This window comes from Marmota monax, unplaced genomic scaffold, assembly GCF_021218885.2.
Source record: "Marmota monax isolate L192 unplaced genomic scaffold, Marmota_monax_Labrador192_F-V1.1 WCK01_AAM20220418_F8-fsc00002, whole genome shotgun sequence".
NCBI lineage: Eukaryota > Metazoa > Chordata > Mammalia > Rodentia > Sciuridae > Marmota > Marmota monax.
In genome coordinates, this window is record NW_026693571.1 from 43695851 (window position 1) to 43713546 (window position 17696).

The 17696-nt window shown below is 38.7% G+C and overlaps 1 protein-coding gene across 1 annotated transcript in view; it reads left to right on the forward strand.

Annotated features, from left to right (window-relative positions):
* The window catches only part of Ttc29 (tetratricopeptide repeat domain 29), a 226937-nt gene that overhangs the window by 57200 nt on the left and 152041 nt on the right, over positions 1 to 17696 (forward strand). The window contains exons 6-7 of the mRNA XM_046459089.2: positions 6283 to 6495; positions 13189 to 13274. Coding sequence (XP_046315045.1) covers positions 6283 to 6495; positions 13189 to 13274 — 299 coding nt within the window. The remainder of the gene's footprint in view (positions 1 to 6282; positions 6496 to 13188; positions 13275 to 17696) is intronic.

The following is a 17696-nucleotide window of genomic DNA, read 5'->3' on the forward strand; positions in this document are numbered from 1 at the left end:
AGCAATGGCTCTTGTTTTTACAAAGGGCAATAACATTTTTCTCTTTTCGCTACTGTTCAATATTGCTTCTAGCAGATTTTATGTCTACATCGCACAGAATAGTAACTTAACGCCAAAGATGTCCAGTAGCTCCGGATTAAAATGTAATATAATATACATAAAGCTTTATTGTTCCTTTAGGTTGTTGTTTTAAACTAAAGTGGAATATTTCCCTAAAGTCCTCAACAAATGTGCACAATTTAAAACTAAATATACTTAAGACGTGTACCAGGCTGCCGAAGAAATGGGCCTTATGGACCTGTCAAATTATTTTCATACAATTGTTTCTGTAGCGTTATTTTTACTGGCAAATGTACAAGTTGATAGAAAAGGAAATAATTAGCTACTTTCACAATTGCTGATACATGGAGCTAAAACAGGCCAGTCTATGTCTCAGAGATTGTGACATTTTAAATTACCTGAACAATACCAGCAGCCATCTTTGGACATAATTAACACCTTGCCTAATTAATGTCAGGTCTGCAGAGAGTCCCACTTTATTTATGAAATATTATTTTATTCTAACCTGCTTTTGCCCTTACAATATTGAAAACTTTGGGTTTATTTGCATGCTGTTTTCTTAAGCGGAACAACTTCTTTTTCCTTTTTTTTTCTTTTTCTTTTTTTGTTTCCCTCCCCCTTCAAGTAATCAATGCACTGCTGAATGAGTTCATTTTAATGCACTCAATCATGCCTCTAATGTTCGTAGCTTACGGGCGCAAGCATCAGTAATGCAGGAATGTTATATGGCTTTAGTTTGGGCCATTTCATAAAATATTCATGGAATCAAAAATGTGCATCAAAATAGCGGCTGGGAGAATTACATTTATGTTCCTGCTTTTATGGCAGCTTCACATTTAAACCCATTTGTGTTAATATCTAGTCAATCTTCCTACTTTAAAAAAAACTAAAATGGGAGAGATCATATACATTCTCCTTTGCTTAATATTTGTTCTAGACATCTGCTGTGATACAACAAATATCTATAAACTTTCAGAGATGTTGTGCAGAGAAGAGGGGTAAGCCACGATTTGGAGAATATCCAAATATATAAAATCTTATTTTCTCTACATAGTGTTTGTCTTAACATCCCACCATGCATTTTGCAGTTTACCACATTGTCTGGGTTTTGTTTGTATTTTTAAATAAATGGACGGATTTCTCCTTAGGGAGGGCTTTAGATAAAGTAAAACTCCCTTGAAGTAGTTTTATTTTAAGAGTGCACTTTCCTTTGGGTGAATAACTTGAAATGCATGCCAAAACTCCTTACTGTTTATGTAGATGTTATATAATTTTGTTTAAAAATATAAAATAAAGTAAAACTGAGGCTTGGCCCACCTCTGCTTTTACCTGGGTACTCTGGTGTTACGCAGTTGTTCACAGCATTCTCCTAAGTTGTGTTTTCTGACACTTTTTCACATTATTGCAATAAGCTGACTACTGAATGAGTCATCTTTAGTCCTTCCAATGAAACACTTCAGCTCTGTGTTCTTTCCTGGTTCACACGAAATATTAGTGGGACCACCTGGAATTATGCTTGGTGTAGAACCATGTTCCAGGCACTTAGTTGGCAAGAGTTGGTGTGTCCAGCCATCGTGGCCACTGTTGCGACACTTCTTATTCGTGGTAGTGATTCCCAGTACCACATGACCAGGCTCCCCCTGGGGAGACCTTCCTCTGGCCTCCTCTTTTCCATGCTCTTTTCTATTCATGCTTTTTTGTGTGATGTTCATATAAGCTCCTCCCTCTGCCCTTCTTCTTCAAGGGAAGCCATGTTCACACTTGAGAATTCCAGAAGAGGACAGTCCTTGGACCCTTGGCCTAAACACTTGTTCTTGTCCACTAAAAGACTGATAGAGGGATCTAGAAATCTCAGCAGCTTCTGATATATTGAAGCTTATTATTTAGTGACAAAAGGTAGGCTATAAACTCTTTGAGGAAGTTACAAAGGGATGCTATAAGCCCAACTTGAAAATCTGATTTATTACCTTCATTGGTATTTATACTTACCTTTGTCAATTTTACAATCTCTCTCTCAGGAATATTAAATTCAAAAATTTCAGATAAAGCAAAATGTATTTTGTCTCAATAGTTGTGTGGTTAATTAATCAGAAATTTATTCAGAAAGTAAGATCCTTATTAAGGTCCAAGTCAAATTTGGAGAGAAAGATTTGATAGAAATCTCCTTAAAGATTGGATAGTCATCCTTAAAGGAAATGCTTGCTTGTTTAAATTACTATGCTGCCTTCATTGCATGAACCTATTGTTTAAACATTTTTAAATCAAATATTATGCTACATTTGTGCTTTCAAATTCTGACCAGCTTTTAGGAAGAGTAGCCAAGTAGCCAGGCTCCGTGGCACATGCCTGTAATCCCAGCGGCTCGGGAGGCTGAAGCAGGAGCATCAAGAGTTCAAAGCCAGCTTCAGCAAAAGTGAGGCATTAAGCAACTCAGGGAGACCCTGTCTCTAAATAAAATACAAAAAATAGGGCTGGGGGTGTGGCTCAGTGGTGGAGTGCCTCTGAGTTCAATCCCCGGCACCTCCATCCCCCTCAAAAAAATAAAAGTAGCCAAGTTATTTGTGTGCTTATGGTCATTTGGATCAATTCCTTGTTGGCTTATTTGCTGCCACCAAATAATTTTATAAACAAATTCCTACAGATGAGAAGGACTGAAAATGAGACTTCTGTGTAGGAACTTTCATTTTAAACAGCACTGACCAGAACCCCAGTGGCCTCATTTGTGGCACAGTGGTATAAGAAGGGAGGCCAAGTCATCAATAGCTGGATGAGGCCTCAGCTGAACAAGCCTGGAACACCCAAGGAAAACCAGGTGTCCCCGCACAGGTCACCATATGGCTTAGGGGAAAGCAAGGAATTTGAATGTAGTTGGTTAGTTATATGACACATTCCTCAGAAAGTCAGAAGCGCATCAGAGGCTCCTCTTTGTACTGTTATTGGAGGTTACCTGTGACAACCTGAGTTTCAGAATGATAGAACTGGAAGAGATTAGAAACCATGCAATTAGAACATTGTTTTAAACACAAGATATTTATGTCCAGAGAATTTAATAGGCCATCTAACTTCCTGTCTCCGGGTTTCTTGATCAGTATCAGATGTGGTAGACCCAGTTGTGTGGGCTTGCAACAATCTTGGGTTTAGATCCTCATCATCACTTACTTTAAATCTGGCTTATAATAACTGCATCATTTAATCTTTGTGAACCACACTTTCCTCTCTAGTGAAAAAGTAATAGTCATATCTACTTCAGTTTGGGGAAGGCTAAATAAGATAATTCATGGGGAAGACACCTTCCATTTTGTAGGCCTTTAGGAAAGGCCAATTTCCTGTTCTCTTTCACTTGAGTATCTCAAGCTCACGGGGGACTTCAAGTAGACCCTCTGAGAGCAAACCATGACCAGTAATCATAAGCAAAGTAGTGCATGATACTAGCCCCCAAAGTTCTAGCAAAAATACAATTCAACCACAAAGACTATTTCTACTTATCTATTTATCAGAAGGTCATTTTTCCATTGAAATCAATGTCCCCAAAACCTCCCTTACTTCATTCCTGCTAGATAGCCTGTCCAGGCAACTTAGCCACCCAAGACTCAGCAACCCAAGGCAAGTCTGGCTTACACACACCAGCCCACCTTGAATTCTCTACCCATTCCCTCCACCTCTCCTTTCCCTACATCAACCCTCACCTCCTCCTTCTGCCCCCCATGTAGATCAAATATTTGACATGGCTGTCATTTCTCATTTACTATTTGCACCGCTATATTTTGTTTGCATCTAATTCTAATTAACTGGGTTACCTGGAGCTTCATCTCTTTTATAGTGTCTATTTTTTTTTTCTGAAACAATCTGGTTTTCTCAGCTTCTGGTATTCACTGTTCCCTCTTCGTATGGCTCAAAAGACATATGTGTCTATACTTTATGAATAGATGGATACTTTGGGGAAAACAAAAGAAGAAGCAGTCCTGTCTACATCTTTCCAGGAATGTAGAGCTATACTTTGCAGGCAGAAATATAGTTAACAGAGGAAACAGAACACACATTTATGTCAGTGCTCCATTCCAGTTTTAAAAAATGAGGGTCATGGGTATTTGGAGGAAGGTGTTTCTGGCAAGAGGTGCTACAGGAAAGCCAGGAAAAACTATGCCTGCTTTTTTAGGAGGAAAGAAAAAAAATTGTCAGCAAAGAGGAAGAGATCAATTAGAGGAGTGAACTTGAACTTTGAAAATTAGTATCAGAGTGAAAGAAGAATTGGATGTTATTTTTAAAATAACTTATATTGCACTTATATCTCTCATTACAAAATAAACACATTTTGATGATAGAAACTTTAGAAAATGCCAGTGAGCAGAAAAGGTAAAAAAAATCAAGAAAAATAAGAAAGGAAATCATAAAAGAAATCAATTATCACCCATAATCTTACTTCTTAGCCAATAACACTTTGAAAACGTTTTTTGACATTTTCTGGTATTTTCACTTATAGACACCTGCCCATGAAACTAAATATTCTTTGTAATGCCAAATTTATGGCCTGGTAGTCTTGTCTCGTGAAAGTTTCACACTATCCATTTATAAACAGTCCTGCCACACCCATGGTCCTCTCTGTGGCTCGCTCTGCTGAAGTTCCCTCTGCCTGGTGTGGCAAGAACTCAGCACGGCCATGTCTTTACTGATATTTTGTGCCAGTCATTTGTGGATGATCCATGGCTGTTGGTTGTCTTTCTTTGGGATTATTATTCCTGTTTGTGTGTGTATTATTTAATACCACTTTTGATAACAAACTCAGTGCAAAAAAAAAAAAAAAAACAACAGAGAAATTATATGCAATAGTCATGGTGGCAGCTCCTACCCACGCCATCCACAGAAACATGTTTGAGGAATTATGTTGACCTAATATATAACGCAGAGTTTATTCAGTTAGGATCATATGGTTATGTGGACTGAGCTAATTCTTGTTTTTCTCAGGATGAGTAAGTTGGACTTAAAGAATACAACAAATTAGTGGTTATATTTCAATTGGCTGTTAGATATTTTGGAAGTATTATCATTACCAACTGATAACACTAGCTACGTTTATTGAGCACTAACTCTGTAACGCGTTGAACGTGCATTTGTTCATTTCTCACAATAGTACCTAGTTACACTCTAAAGGTGTTTCACAGAATAATAAGCTAAGGCACAGAGAGGGCAGGGATTAGCCTGAGGCTAAGCAAAAAGTAGTAAAGCTGGGATAAGAACAGGCTGTCTGCCTGTAGCCTGCACTCGCTCTTCTCGCTGCAGTGGAGGGCCTAGGTAGAAACCTCTTTTCAGATAATTTCAGTGATGTCATTTCAATACCATCAAAGACCATTTACATTACACTGTATGGTGAGCATTTGCACAAGGTGATTAACAAGTAAATTACAACGTATAGCAGGGAACTGCAAGCTCCTCTTCTAGAAATGTTAACTCATGTTTGAAGGAATAAAATAATTTAAGGCTAATTTAGAGTTTTGGCTTTGAGGAGATACATTTTGGATCATATTATGGGGTATACAATCCAGAAAGACAATTAAACTACATCCTAATTATTCAAAAGCAAACAGTTTAGTTTTCAAATTAAACAAATGCCTCCCTCAAACTTTGAGAGACAGCTTAAAGATCCATAAATTGAAATATGTACCAGATGTACCCTTTCTCAAGACATCTAAATTATTCCCAAGAATGAGGAAATTGCCATCTCCTGGGAAAGCGACAGAGAATACTGGGTGAGAGCAGGAACTCCGAACAAAACTTTCTGGACCTACCACCCACTACCTCACCTGGCCTCAGTTTTCTCTTCTGTAAAATGGAATCATAACAGTCCCACTCCACAGAATTGTTTTGAGGATTAAATGGGACCTGCCTATAAAGTACATAGCACAGTTCCTTGTAATCAAGATGCTCTGTAAATGTCAGATGATATGATTGGGATTCCTGATTGCTGCTGGACTTCCATTCTGTCTCTCAGCATGTGCAATCCCAGTCCAGCCCCACTAGCTGAAGTACGTCCCTCTTGCAGGTGTCAAGCCAGAATTCCTGCTGAATCTGAGATCCAGTTAGTAACAGCTCCTTTAACTCCTTTTCTGCCTCCGAGATCAAATTCTTCCCCTGTATTCCATGCTAGTAAAGCTAAGATATACTCAAAATTTCTGAAAACATGTTCTGGCCCGTGGTTTATATTTATGAATGGCTTTTATTCTTCAGGTCAGCTTCTGGAAGCCGCTGAGCATTATGAGGCATTCCATCAATTGACGCAGGGGCGGATATGGAAGGATGAGACAGAGCGCTTTCTCAACATGTGGGCCTGCGAAAGTCTCCTGAGGACCTACAGATTACTCTCAGACAAAATGCTGGAGAATAAAGAATACAAACAGGCCATCAAAATTCTAATAAAAGCTTCTGAAATAGCCAAAGAAGGTGGGTGGAAAAGAACCCTCTCACATTGCTTTCTTTAATGGACAGACACTGGTTCTCCCAAGAGTGAAGTGAAACCCTTCAAGTGTTAGGGTGATTATTTCCTATGAAATGCAAAGACAAATGCCATCAATATACTTTCAAATTTCACTGTAAAACAGAGGTGGCTTAGTGCTGACAACAAGAAATCCATTAGTTCCTTGAAAGCTTTATCTCCAAAATTACAACCCGCTGTGGATAGCCTTGTAAAACAAGGAACCCACAATGAGAAGATAAGGTCACCTGCAAAAGTTAAGGGTGTGTGTGTGTGTGTGTGCATGTGTGTGTTAAAAGTTGTATATTTCTAGCAATCTGAGAGAACTTTCATTGTTACTAAATTTCCTACATATAGTCAGATAACTTAGAAATTATGATGAATATTTAGTTAGGGATAACAGGAAAATAGGACTTCAATATATTTTGGACAATTGGCTCTCAAAGTGTGGCCTCCGAAACATCAGCATCACCAGGAGGCAGGTATGAAAGCAGGATCTTAGGTCCCAGCCCAGGCTGCCTGCATCAGAATCGATGGGTGAGCAAGATCCCCAGGTGATTCATATGCACATTTACAACAGGAAAAGTGTTTTTTGTGAGAGTTTCTCATATCCTTAATGTTCTATATCATTTATGAATGTATATAAATAGGGGAAAAATTTGGAGCATATCCTTATAAGCTTTTAATTTGTGAAATACGAGGATATTTTGTTGCCATGTAGGAATTTACTAATAGACTAGCATTTTCATGAAGGAAAAAAAAATTCTGCCCTTAAACTAAAATTCATAAGCTCATGGATATATTTAATTGATTTAAGTAACAGGTGGCTTATTTGAAGTAAACAGAACTAATTTGGGGGGTATGGTTTTTAATTTACCAACAAGTGAAAGTGAACAGCTTATTCTTTCAGTTACTTTTTAAAAATAAAATTAATTGAATCACAGGAAATCACCGTCATTGAAAGACACCCCACTAAATGAACAACTTTTGAATAAATGATGACCTAGTACCTTCTCCAAGGGGGTGAACACTGACATAAATCATTAGCTCTTAGATCGATTTCAGCAACCAACTTTTGTTGCATGAAATTGGCGAGAACTTCAATGCAAAGGAATGTATATTTTACTTTAGGTTCACGTTTGCTGAGTTGTAAGAGAATTCACACAAAAAAAGGAAGGTGAGTGGGGCCTCTGCTAATGGTAAGAGCCCTGCCAAGCAGTCTCCTTTCTGAAAGCATCTCTCACTTTCCAGAGGACAGAGAAGGGGAATAGAAGAAAACGTACTTCTTATGCTGTAATAATTCGTGTGTGTGTGTGTGTGTGTGTGTGTGTGTGTGTGTGTGTGGTTCTGGGCATTAAACCCAGGGGAGCTTCCTTTTTTATTTTTGGTTTTGAGATATGGTCTCAATAAGTTGTTGAGGCTGGCCTTGAGTTTGTGATCCTCCTGCCTCAGCCCTTCAATACACACCACCACACCCAGCGGATATCCTCTTTTCTTTCTTTTTCTTTTTTTTCCATACTGGGTATAAAATCAGAGGCACTTAACCACTGAACCACATCCCCAGCCCTTTTTATTTATTTTTTAATCTTGAGACAGGATCTCACTAAGTTGCTCAGGGCCTTGCTAAGTTGCTGAGGCTGGCCTCAAACTTGTGGTCCTCCCAGCTCAGCCTCCCAAGCCACTGGGATTACAGGTGTATGTCATCATGCCAGCTAGCCTTTTTTTCTTAATATCTTCCAATGAGCCACTGCTTCATGAGTGGTAATTCAGTGAGTGGTGAGATCAACTGCTGCCTGGAGGATTGCTAATTCATGAAATACTTCATGATTGGAAAGCAGGGTTCAGAAATCTACTCTCCCAAGAACAAAACCATATGTGGATCAGTCAGTATTTGCATTACCCAGGTATTAGACAGAAGCTAATGAGTTCCAAAAGTAGAAAAGAGGAAAGTATTAATATTAAAATAAGAACTTTAAATAGTTCTTTAAAATATATTAAATATATATGTTACATTAATATACTAAAGGTCAGTAAGCTGTAGATTTATCAAATGTTATGATGAATGTCTTTTTATTTATTTTTTTTAATTTTTTATTGTTGGCTGTTCAAAACATTACATAGTTCTTGATATATCATATTTCACACTTTGATTCAAGTGGGTTATGAGCTCCCATTTTTACCCCATATACAGATTGCAGAATCACATCAGTTACACATCCATTGATTTACATATTGCCATACTAGTGTCTGTTGTGTTCTGCTGCCTTTCCTATCCTCTACTATCCCCCCTCCCCTCCCTTCCCCTCTTCTCTCTCTGCCCCCTCTACTGACATTCATTTGTCCCCCTTGTATTATTTTTCCCTTTCCCCTCACTTCCTCTTGTATGTACTTTTGTATAACTCTGAGGGTCTCCTTCCATTTCCATGCAATTTCCCTTCTCTCTCCCTTTCCCTCCCACCTCTCATCCCTGTTTAATGTTAATCTTCTTCTCATGCTCTTCGACCCTACTCTGTTCTTAGTTACTCTCCTTATATCAAAGAAGACATTTGGCATTTGTTCTTTAGGGATTGGCTAGCTTCACTTAGCATAATCTGCTCTAATGCCATCCATTTCCCTGTAAATTCTATGATTTTGTCATTTTTTAATGCAGAGTAATACTCCATTGTGTATAAATGCCACATTTTTTGAAATCTCCATACTGCTTTCCAAATTGGCTGCACCAATTTGCAGTCCCACCAGCAATGTACAAGTGTACCCTTTTCCCCACATCCTCGCCAGCACTTGTTGTTGTTTGACTTCATAATGGCTGCCAATCTAACTGGAGTGAGATGGTATCTTAGGGTGGTTTTGATTTGCATTTCTCTGACTGCTAGAGATGGTGAGCATTTTTTCATGTACTTGTTGATTGATTGTATGTCCTCCTCAGAGAAGTGTCTGTTCAGGTCCTTGGCCCATTTGTTGATTGGGTTGTTTGTTCTCTTATTGTCTAATTTTTTGAGTTCTTTGTATACTCTGGATATTAGGGCTCTATCTGAAGTGTGAGGAGTAAAGATTTGTTCCCAGGATGTAGGCTCTCTATTTACCTCTCTTATTGTTTCTTTTGCTGAGAAAAAACTTTTTAGTTTGAGTAAGTCCCATTTGTTGATTCTAGTTATTAACTTTTGTGCTATGGGTGTCCTATTGAGGAATTTGGAGCCCGACCCCACAGTATGTAGAACGTAGCCAACTTTTTCTTCTATCAGACGGCGTGTCTCTGATTTGATATCAAGCTCCTTGATCCATTTTGAATTCACTTTTGTGCATGGCGAGAGAAAGGGATTCAGTTTCATTTTGTTGCATATGGATTTCCAGTTTTCCCAGCACCATTTGTTGAAGATGCTATCCTTCCTCCATTGCATGCTTTTAGCCCCTTTATCAAATATAAGGTAGTTGTAGTTTTGTGGATTGGTTTCTGTGTCCTCTATTCTGTACCATTGGTCCACCCGCCTGTTTTGGTACCAGTACCATGCTGTTTTTGTTACTATTGCTCTGTAGTATAGTTTGAAGTCTGGTATTGCTATACCTCCTGATTCACACTTCCTGCTTAGCATTGTTTTTGCTATTCTGGGTCGTTTATTTTTCCATATGAATTTCATGATTGCTTTCTCTATTTCTACAAGAAATGTCGTTGGGATTTTGATTGGCATTGCATTAAACCTATAGAGAACTTTTGGTAATATCGCCATTTTGATGATGTTAGTTCTGCCTATCCATGAACAGGGTATATTTTTCCATCTTCTAAGATCTTCTTCTATTTCTCTCTTTAGGGTTCTGTAGTTTTCATTGTATAAGTCTTTCACCTCTTTTGTTAGGTTGATTCCCAAGTATTTTATTTTTTTTGAAGATATTGTGAATGGAGTGGTTGTCCTCATTTCCATTTCAGAGGATTTGTCGCTGATATACAGGAATGCCTTTGATTTATGCGTGTTGATTTGATATCCTGCCACTTTGCTGAATTCATTTATTAGCTCTAATAGTTTCTTTGTAGAGCCTTTTGGGTCTGCTAGGTATAGAATCATATCATCTGCAAATAGTGATAATTTAAGTTCTTCTTTTCCTATTTTTATGCCTTTAATTTCTTTCGCCTGTCTAATTGCCATTAACATTTAGGGTTATTATTGAGATATGGGTTGTTCTTCCAGCCATATTTGTTTATTTCTGTTACTAAACATGGTTTGTTTTCCTCTTTGATTATTTCCCCCCCCCCTTTACTGTCCTACCTCCCACTGTTGGTTTTCATTGTTATTTTCCATTTCCTCTTCCTGTAATGCTTTGTCGAGGATGTTTTGAAGAGATGGTTTTCTAGCTGCGAATTCTTTAAACTTTTGTTTATCGTGGAAGGTTTTAATTTCATCTTCCATCCTGAAGCTTAATTTCGCTGGATACACAATTCTTGGTTGGAACCCATTTTCTTTCAGTGTTTGAAATATGTTATTCCAGGATCTTCTAGCTTTCAGAGTCTGTGTTGAAAGATCAGCTGTTATCCTGATTGGCTTACCCCTAAATGTAATCTGCTTCCTTTCTCTTGTAGCTTTTAAAATTCTCTCCTTATTCTGTATGTTGGGCATCTTCATTATAATGTGTCTAGGTGTGGGTCTCTTATGATTTTGCACATTCGGCGTCCTGTAGGCTTCTAGGATTTGGGATTCTGTCTCATTCTTCAAGTCTGGGAAGTTTTCTTGTATTATTTCATTGAATAGATTGCTCATTCCTTTGGTTTGAAACTCTGTCCCTTCCAGTATCCCAATGACTCTTAAATTTGGTCTCTCGATGTTATCCCATATTTCTTGGATGTTCTGCTCATGGTTTCTTAACAGTCTTGCTGAGCTGTCTATGTTCTTTTCAAGTTGAAATACTTTATCTTCATTGTCTGATGTTCTATCTTCTAAGTGTTCTACTCTGCTGGTAGTATTCTCAATTGAGTTTTTAAGTTGGTTTATTGCTTCCTGCATTTCTAGGATTTCTGTTTGTTTTTTATAACCTCTATCTCCCTGTATAGTTGATCTTTTGCTTCTTGGATTTGTTTATGTAATTCATTGTTGAAGTGATCTTTCATTGTCTGATTTTGCTGTCTGATGTCTTCCTTGAGACTCCAGATCATCTGAAGTATGTATATCCTGAATTCTTTATCTGACATTCCATCTGCTGCAGCTATTACCTCTTCTAATGTTGAGTTGACCTGCATTGCTTGTGGTCCTTTCTTTCCTTGTCTCTTCATACTGTTCGCGTTCCTTTCTACTTGGTGAAACTGTTGTGCTATTGAATTTTCCCCCTATATATTTATATTGGTCTTGTATAGTTGCAAAGTCTCCCTTGCAGGCGCGGGCGGCGGCTCTGCCCCTCCTCCAATTGGGGCAATGTGCCTACCACGCCCGCAGGCCGCTGGGCCTGCTCTGCCGGTCGGTAGCAGGTCCGCCTACCTTGCAGGCGCTGGGGGGGGGGGCGGCTCTACCCTTCCTCAGGCCACTGGGCCTGTTCTGTCTGTCGGTTGCAGGTCTGGCCTGTTCTGATGGTGGTCACAGTTCCGTCTACCTTGCAGGCTCGGGGGGAGGGGGCGGCTCTGTCTCTCAGCAGGCCGCTGCTCCTCTTCTGCCGGTGGGTCGCAGGCCCGCCTACCTTGCAGGAGTGATTGGAAGCTCTGCCCCTCCGTGGGCCACTGGGCCTTTTCTGTCGGTGGTCACAGTTCCCTCTACCTTGCCGGCACAGGGGGAGGGGGCTGCTCTCAATGAATGTCTTTTTAAACCATATGTTGCACCTTTATACATTTTGCTTTTGGAAAGAAAAAATGGGTAATTCCTGGAATAAAATTTATCTCCCAAGAATTAGAAAGGCTTAACTCCTTGTAAAAAGATGATGAAACGCTTTACAAGTGGTGAGCAAAGAAGAAAGAACATGTTTAGATTTCAAATGTGAGTGGAATTTTGTACCAAGAAGTCAAGCTCTGTCATTCTCTCTCAAGGTTTAACCAATAAATAGCTTTTGAATTGAACATAACCAGAATAACAATCTCTTATTTGGCTATACTCATCTGCTCTGTTGGAAACTTAGCTGTATGTCAGTCATGTGGTGAGTGAAGGTATAGTAGTTAACGGCTGGTACCCTCACCAGTTATTACAGATGCTGGACAATGGTAGGCTGATAGTAAGGGTATACCTGGCCATCAAAATTGCATACTGGAGCCAGACTGAGTGCATTGCAGGAGGATCACAAGTTCAAAGCCAACCTCAGCAATTTAACAAGGCCCTAGGTAACTTAGTGAGACCCTGTCTCTAAATTAAAAAAAAAAAATTAAAAAGGGCTGAGGATGTGACTCAGTGGTTAAATGCCCCTGGGTTCAATTCCCAGGGTATCAATAAATAAACAAATGAACAAATAAATAAAATGGCATACTGATAGGTATATAGAGGGAAACCCCTCATCATTATATATCTCATGAACCTTACTCTAACACCTGGGATCCAGTAACTTATGTTTACATTGGTCTTTGTTTTATTCAGTGCACAGCTAGGCTTTGGGGATCATTGATAAATCTGTATACTTTTTAAAATAGCAACTTACTGCTGATAGTTGTGATAAATCAATTTCTTTAATACCACAGTAATATTTCTACATCTGTATTTTAGCAAACAACAAAAAGATGGAAGGAGAAGCTTTGTATTACTTGGGCTTAGCACACCTGGCTGCCGAGGAACAGAATACTGCAATGACAGTAAGTTAAAGTGAACTTTTAATTATTTCCATTTTAATTGCTATTTTATTATAGTATGTGCGATTGTAAGGCCATCCCAAAATGTATCAGGCCTGACATCAGTGTGCCTATTTACTTGACTCAAACAGAATAGCCGTATGTTAGAATCATGAAAAAAAAAATCTGATTCTATTATTTACCGAAGGTGGGATATAGTTAGTTACTATGAAATACTTTAGAATATGTAAAAGTTAAAAGTATGGAGTAATATTACCCCTGAGCCTCCAATATTACTAAGGACAAGAGAGAATGGGTCCAAATGATAGCAAAAAGTAAACAGATAAAATTGCAGAAATTCCCAGTTTGATGTAGGATACTTTGCTTAAAAATGCTGTTAGTAAGTGTCCTCAAGAGTTGTACTGATAGGAAAGGCAGCAGAACACAACAGACACTAGTATGGCAATATGTAAATCAATGGATGTGTAACTGATGTGATTCTGCAATCTGTATACGGGGTAAAAATGGGAGTTCATAACCCACTTGAATCAAAGTGTGAAATATGATATATCAAGAACTATGTAATGTTTTGAACAACCAACAATAAAAATTTTTTAAAAAAAGAGTTGTACTGATGTAGGTATTTATGTGTGAGTAGGGAAGGTGGCTAGTCTCATCTGAGCAGCTTCCTGCTCAGGACAGTATTAGTAGTTGCCTGTATTGTGACCAGATTTTTTTTTTTGGCTGAAATACTATATATATATATATATATATATATATATATATATATATATATATATATATATACACACACACACACACACACACACACACATACTGTTATCTTTACTGTATTTTAACTGAAGTCATTTTCTGGTCTTTTTTACTTGTAATATATTTAAAGTGCAGTTCCTATTTCACTTCACATTCATCCACCCCCTATAAGGGATTTGATTTACAGTAATATATTATTTGATATACAGTATTATCTTTATTTTTAGCCTTAAGGATCTTGTTTGTGCCTTTAGATATTTACGCTATGTAGGGTTCCTATATGTGGGCTCGATGTTTTCCCCTAGCTTTCTTACCACCAGTCTTCATAGAAAACTTGGGTTTTCCTAGGTGAGTATCCCGCTTCCAAGTTTTCAGTTAATGATATGCATTCAGCAACAATCAGCTCCAGATTCTTTGAGGAATATAGAGACCAAGAAGATGCATGCTTCCCTTTAGGGGTTAATTTATTCAGGATAACCAACTTATAAAGATAACTATAATTCAAAGCAGGATGAACAAGGGGTTTCCAAGGGAAGAGGGAAGAGGTTGGTTCCAACACTGAAGATCAGGAGGTTGCACAGAAGAGCTATTGGGGAGTGGGGTTTCTATAGGCAGAAAACATGAGATCCAGAGTGAAAGTAAACACACACACACACACACACACACACACACACACACCACTCTATATGAGCCTACAAAGTGTTCTGGGAACACGAAAAATGAAATGCATTAGGAGGTTAAGTTGGAAAAGGTGAAAACTAGCTCATAGATTCTCTCTCACATGACAAAACATATTCAAGCAATGCAGTAGAGTGCACAGTGAAAAGTAAGTCTTTTCTCCATCCCTATATTCAATCTCATAGTTCTTTCCTCAAGAACAAATGCAGTTACAAATGTCTGGTTTAACTTTACAAAATATTCCATGCATGCATAGCATACATGTGCATATAAATCTGTGTCCTTTTGGTTATTTATAAAATGATAGCATTTATACATACCCCCCTGCACCTGGAGTTAACTTCTTCCGTATTGAAATAGACATATCTTATTTGACTTTTTTTTTTACTGTTCGAACTCTATTGGGGTATGAATGACAGATTAAACAATGCATATATTTAAGATGAAAAATGTGATGTTTTGATGATGTTAGGACAGCCTAATCAAGCTAATTGTCCTAGCCATCACCTCACATATTTCTCTCTTGTTTTTGTGAGAAGACTTAAAATTACTCTGTTAGTATATTTTAAATATATGATACTTTGGTATTAACTGCAGACATGCCTTGTTCTATAGTACAGCCACTCAATGTGCCCCCCACACACATTGAGTGGCTGTACTTATAATGTATTTAGCCATCTCCTACTGGTGGGCAATAAGATCATCTCCAATGCTTTCTTATTACAAAGGATATGTGGCAATGAATAACTTTGTCAAATGTGACAAATTTATCCATAGAAGATTCCCAGAGGTACAACTTCTTGGGTATCTTATACTCAAGTGGTTTAGTAATAGAGCAATTGAAGAACCTATATTCAATACCCAAGTGAACAATTTCTTGAAACTCTTACTTTCTTCAGAAAAGTATTAAAATTGTCTTTGTGGAAATAAATGTGAGACTTATGCCTATAACCCACCTATTGACCGTGTGATCTTGGGCAACTCCTTAATCTCTGTAAGTCTCAGTTGCCTCTTGAATCCCGTGGGACTAGTAACTATGCTGACTTTACAGAGAGTAGTAGGCTACATGGAAGCTCCCCCAAAGACCCCCCTGTCAATCCCTAGACCCCATGTAATGAATTGCAGGATCTTAAGGTGAAGTGTTTATCCTGGATTGACTGGAGGGATTCTAAATCCAAAGACAAGCACCTTTATGAGAAAAGGGCGGGAGACTGAAATAGACATATGTGGCAGGTCATGTGAAGGTGAGGGTGGAGCGTGTGGAGACTCGGCCACTAGTGGAGAGTGCCTGGAGCCTCCAACAAAGGGAAGAGAGAAGCAATGCAAGGACCTGTCCTGGCTCCTGGAGAGGACCCCACCATGACACCAGACCCGACTTTAGCCTTCCACGCTGCAGGAGAAGAGATTCCTGTTATTTTAAGTCATCTGGTTTGTGGTAATTGCTGTGTCAGCCCTAGGGAACTAATACATAGGGTGATTAGAAGAGATAATTGATGTAAAGTTTCTAAAAAGTGTCTGCCTGGTATATAATAGGCCTTTAATTATTAGCTTTTATTATTATTGCACTCATCTAAGTCTCTGGACTTGAGTAGTGGTAGTAAAGATGGAAGGAACTAGATGGATTCAGAAGTCATAAAGGACTTAAAATAGGAGATGAAGGAAACAGGCATTGAGATAGATGGTCCCTGAGTGCCCGGCTGTGAACCTGGAGAGATGCTGGTATCATTTCCTGAGGTAGGGAATGTTAAAGAACACCCAGTCTTGGGGTGAAGTGGAAAACCCAGTTTGTGATTTGCAGAGTTTGAAGAATTTTGGAAGTGCCCAAGGAGAGTTCAAGTAGACAGTTTAATATGTGGCCTCAAGAAGAAGTGTAGATTGGAGATACTATAGGTGATAGTTAATTTCATGGGTCAACTTGCCTGGGTGATAGGGGGTACCCAGATAAATGGTAAACATTATTTCTGAATGTATCTGTGAAGTTATTTCTGGATATTAGCATTAGAATTGGTGGAGTAAAGGAGATGGTCCTTCCCATTGTCCAATCTATTGAGGGTCTGAATAGAACAGAAGGGTTCAGAAAGGGCAAATTCTGTCTGCCATACTGTTTGAGCAGAGCACTAATGATTCAAAAGTGTTCAGACCCAAACTGGAATCTATACTATTGGCTCCAAAACTCTCAGTCCTTCAAAATATGTCACCAGTTCTCCTGGGTCTCCAGTTTACAGGTGGCTAATAGTTGGATTTCTCAGCCTACCTAATGACATGAGCCAATCAATACCTTATTTAAAAAAAGCTCTTCATATATTTATGTGTGAGAGGCTATGAGAAAATATGAGAGAATACATTTCTTTTACTTTAAGACTTTTAGCTTGTGGAAATTTGTTACATCAGTCCTAAGAAGCTAAACATGGGGGATGGGAAGAGATTTCATATGTATACAGTTGGTTTCTCTGGAGAACCTGACCAATATGGTGCATAAATTTGTTAAGTTTTAGCATATTCATGGTGTGCAGTGGATGAAATTTCCTAGAGAGTATTAATAATGATTTTTTAAAGGCCTAGGGTGAAGCTAGTTGAAGGAGGGAGGTATGATGGAGATCAAGGGGGAGTGCCCAGGAAGGTACAAGAAAAGCAGATTTAGATGGTCTCATGTAAGTCAGGGAACAGGTGCTTCTAAGACACAGATGTGTGAACCCTTTCACTTCCTATCCCAGGAACTGGGCTGGAAGGAAAAAGCACTACAAATAGCTATTTCTTTTCTTTTTACTATGAATAAAGCTTTTATTGGTCAGTCTGAGTGGCAGACCGACATACCTCCAAATCACTGTTACCAAGCCCCTGAGATGGCAAGAGAAGAAGCTAAGCATACTGATGGTGGGCAATGGGTGGGAAGTGGAAAGGGTCTGAAGGCCCCTGAGGTTAACAAGGCTACCAGGACTGGAACCAATGTCCCAGGAATAAATCCAGATTGGAAAGACCTCATCCAGGGCTGGA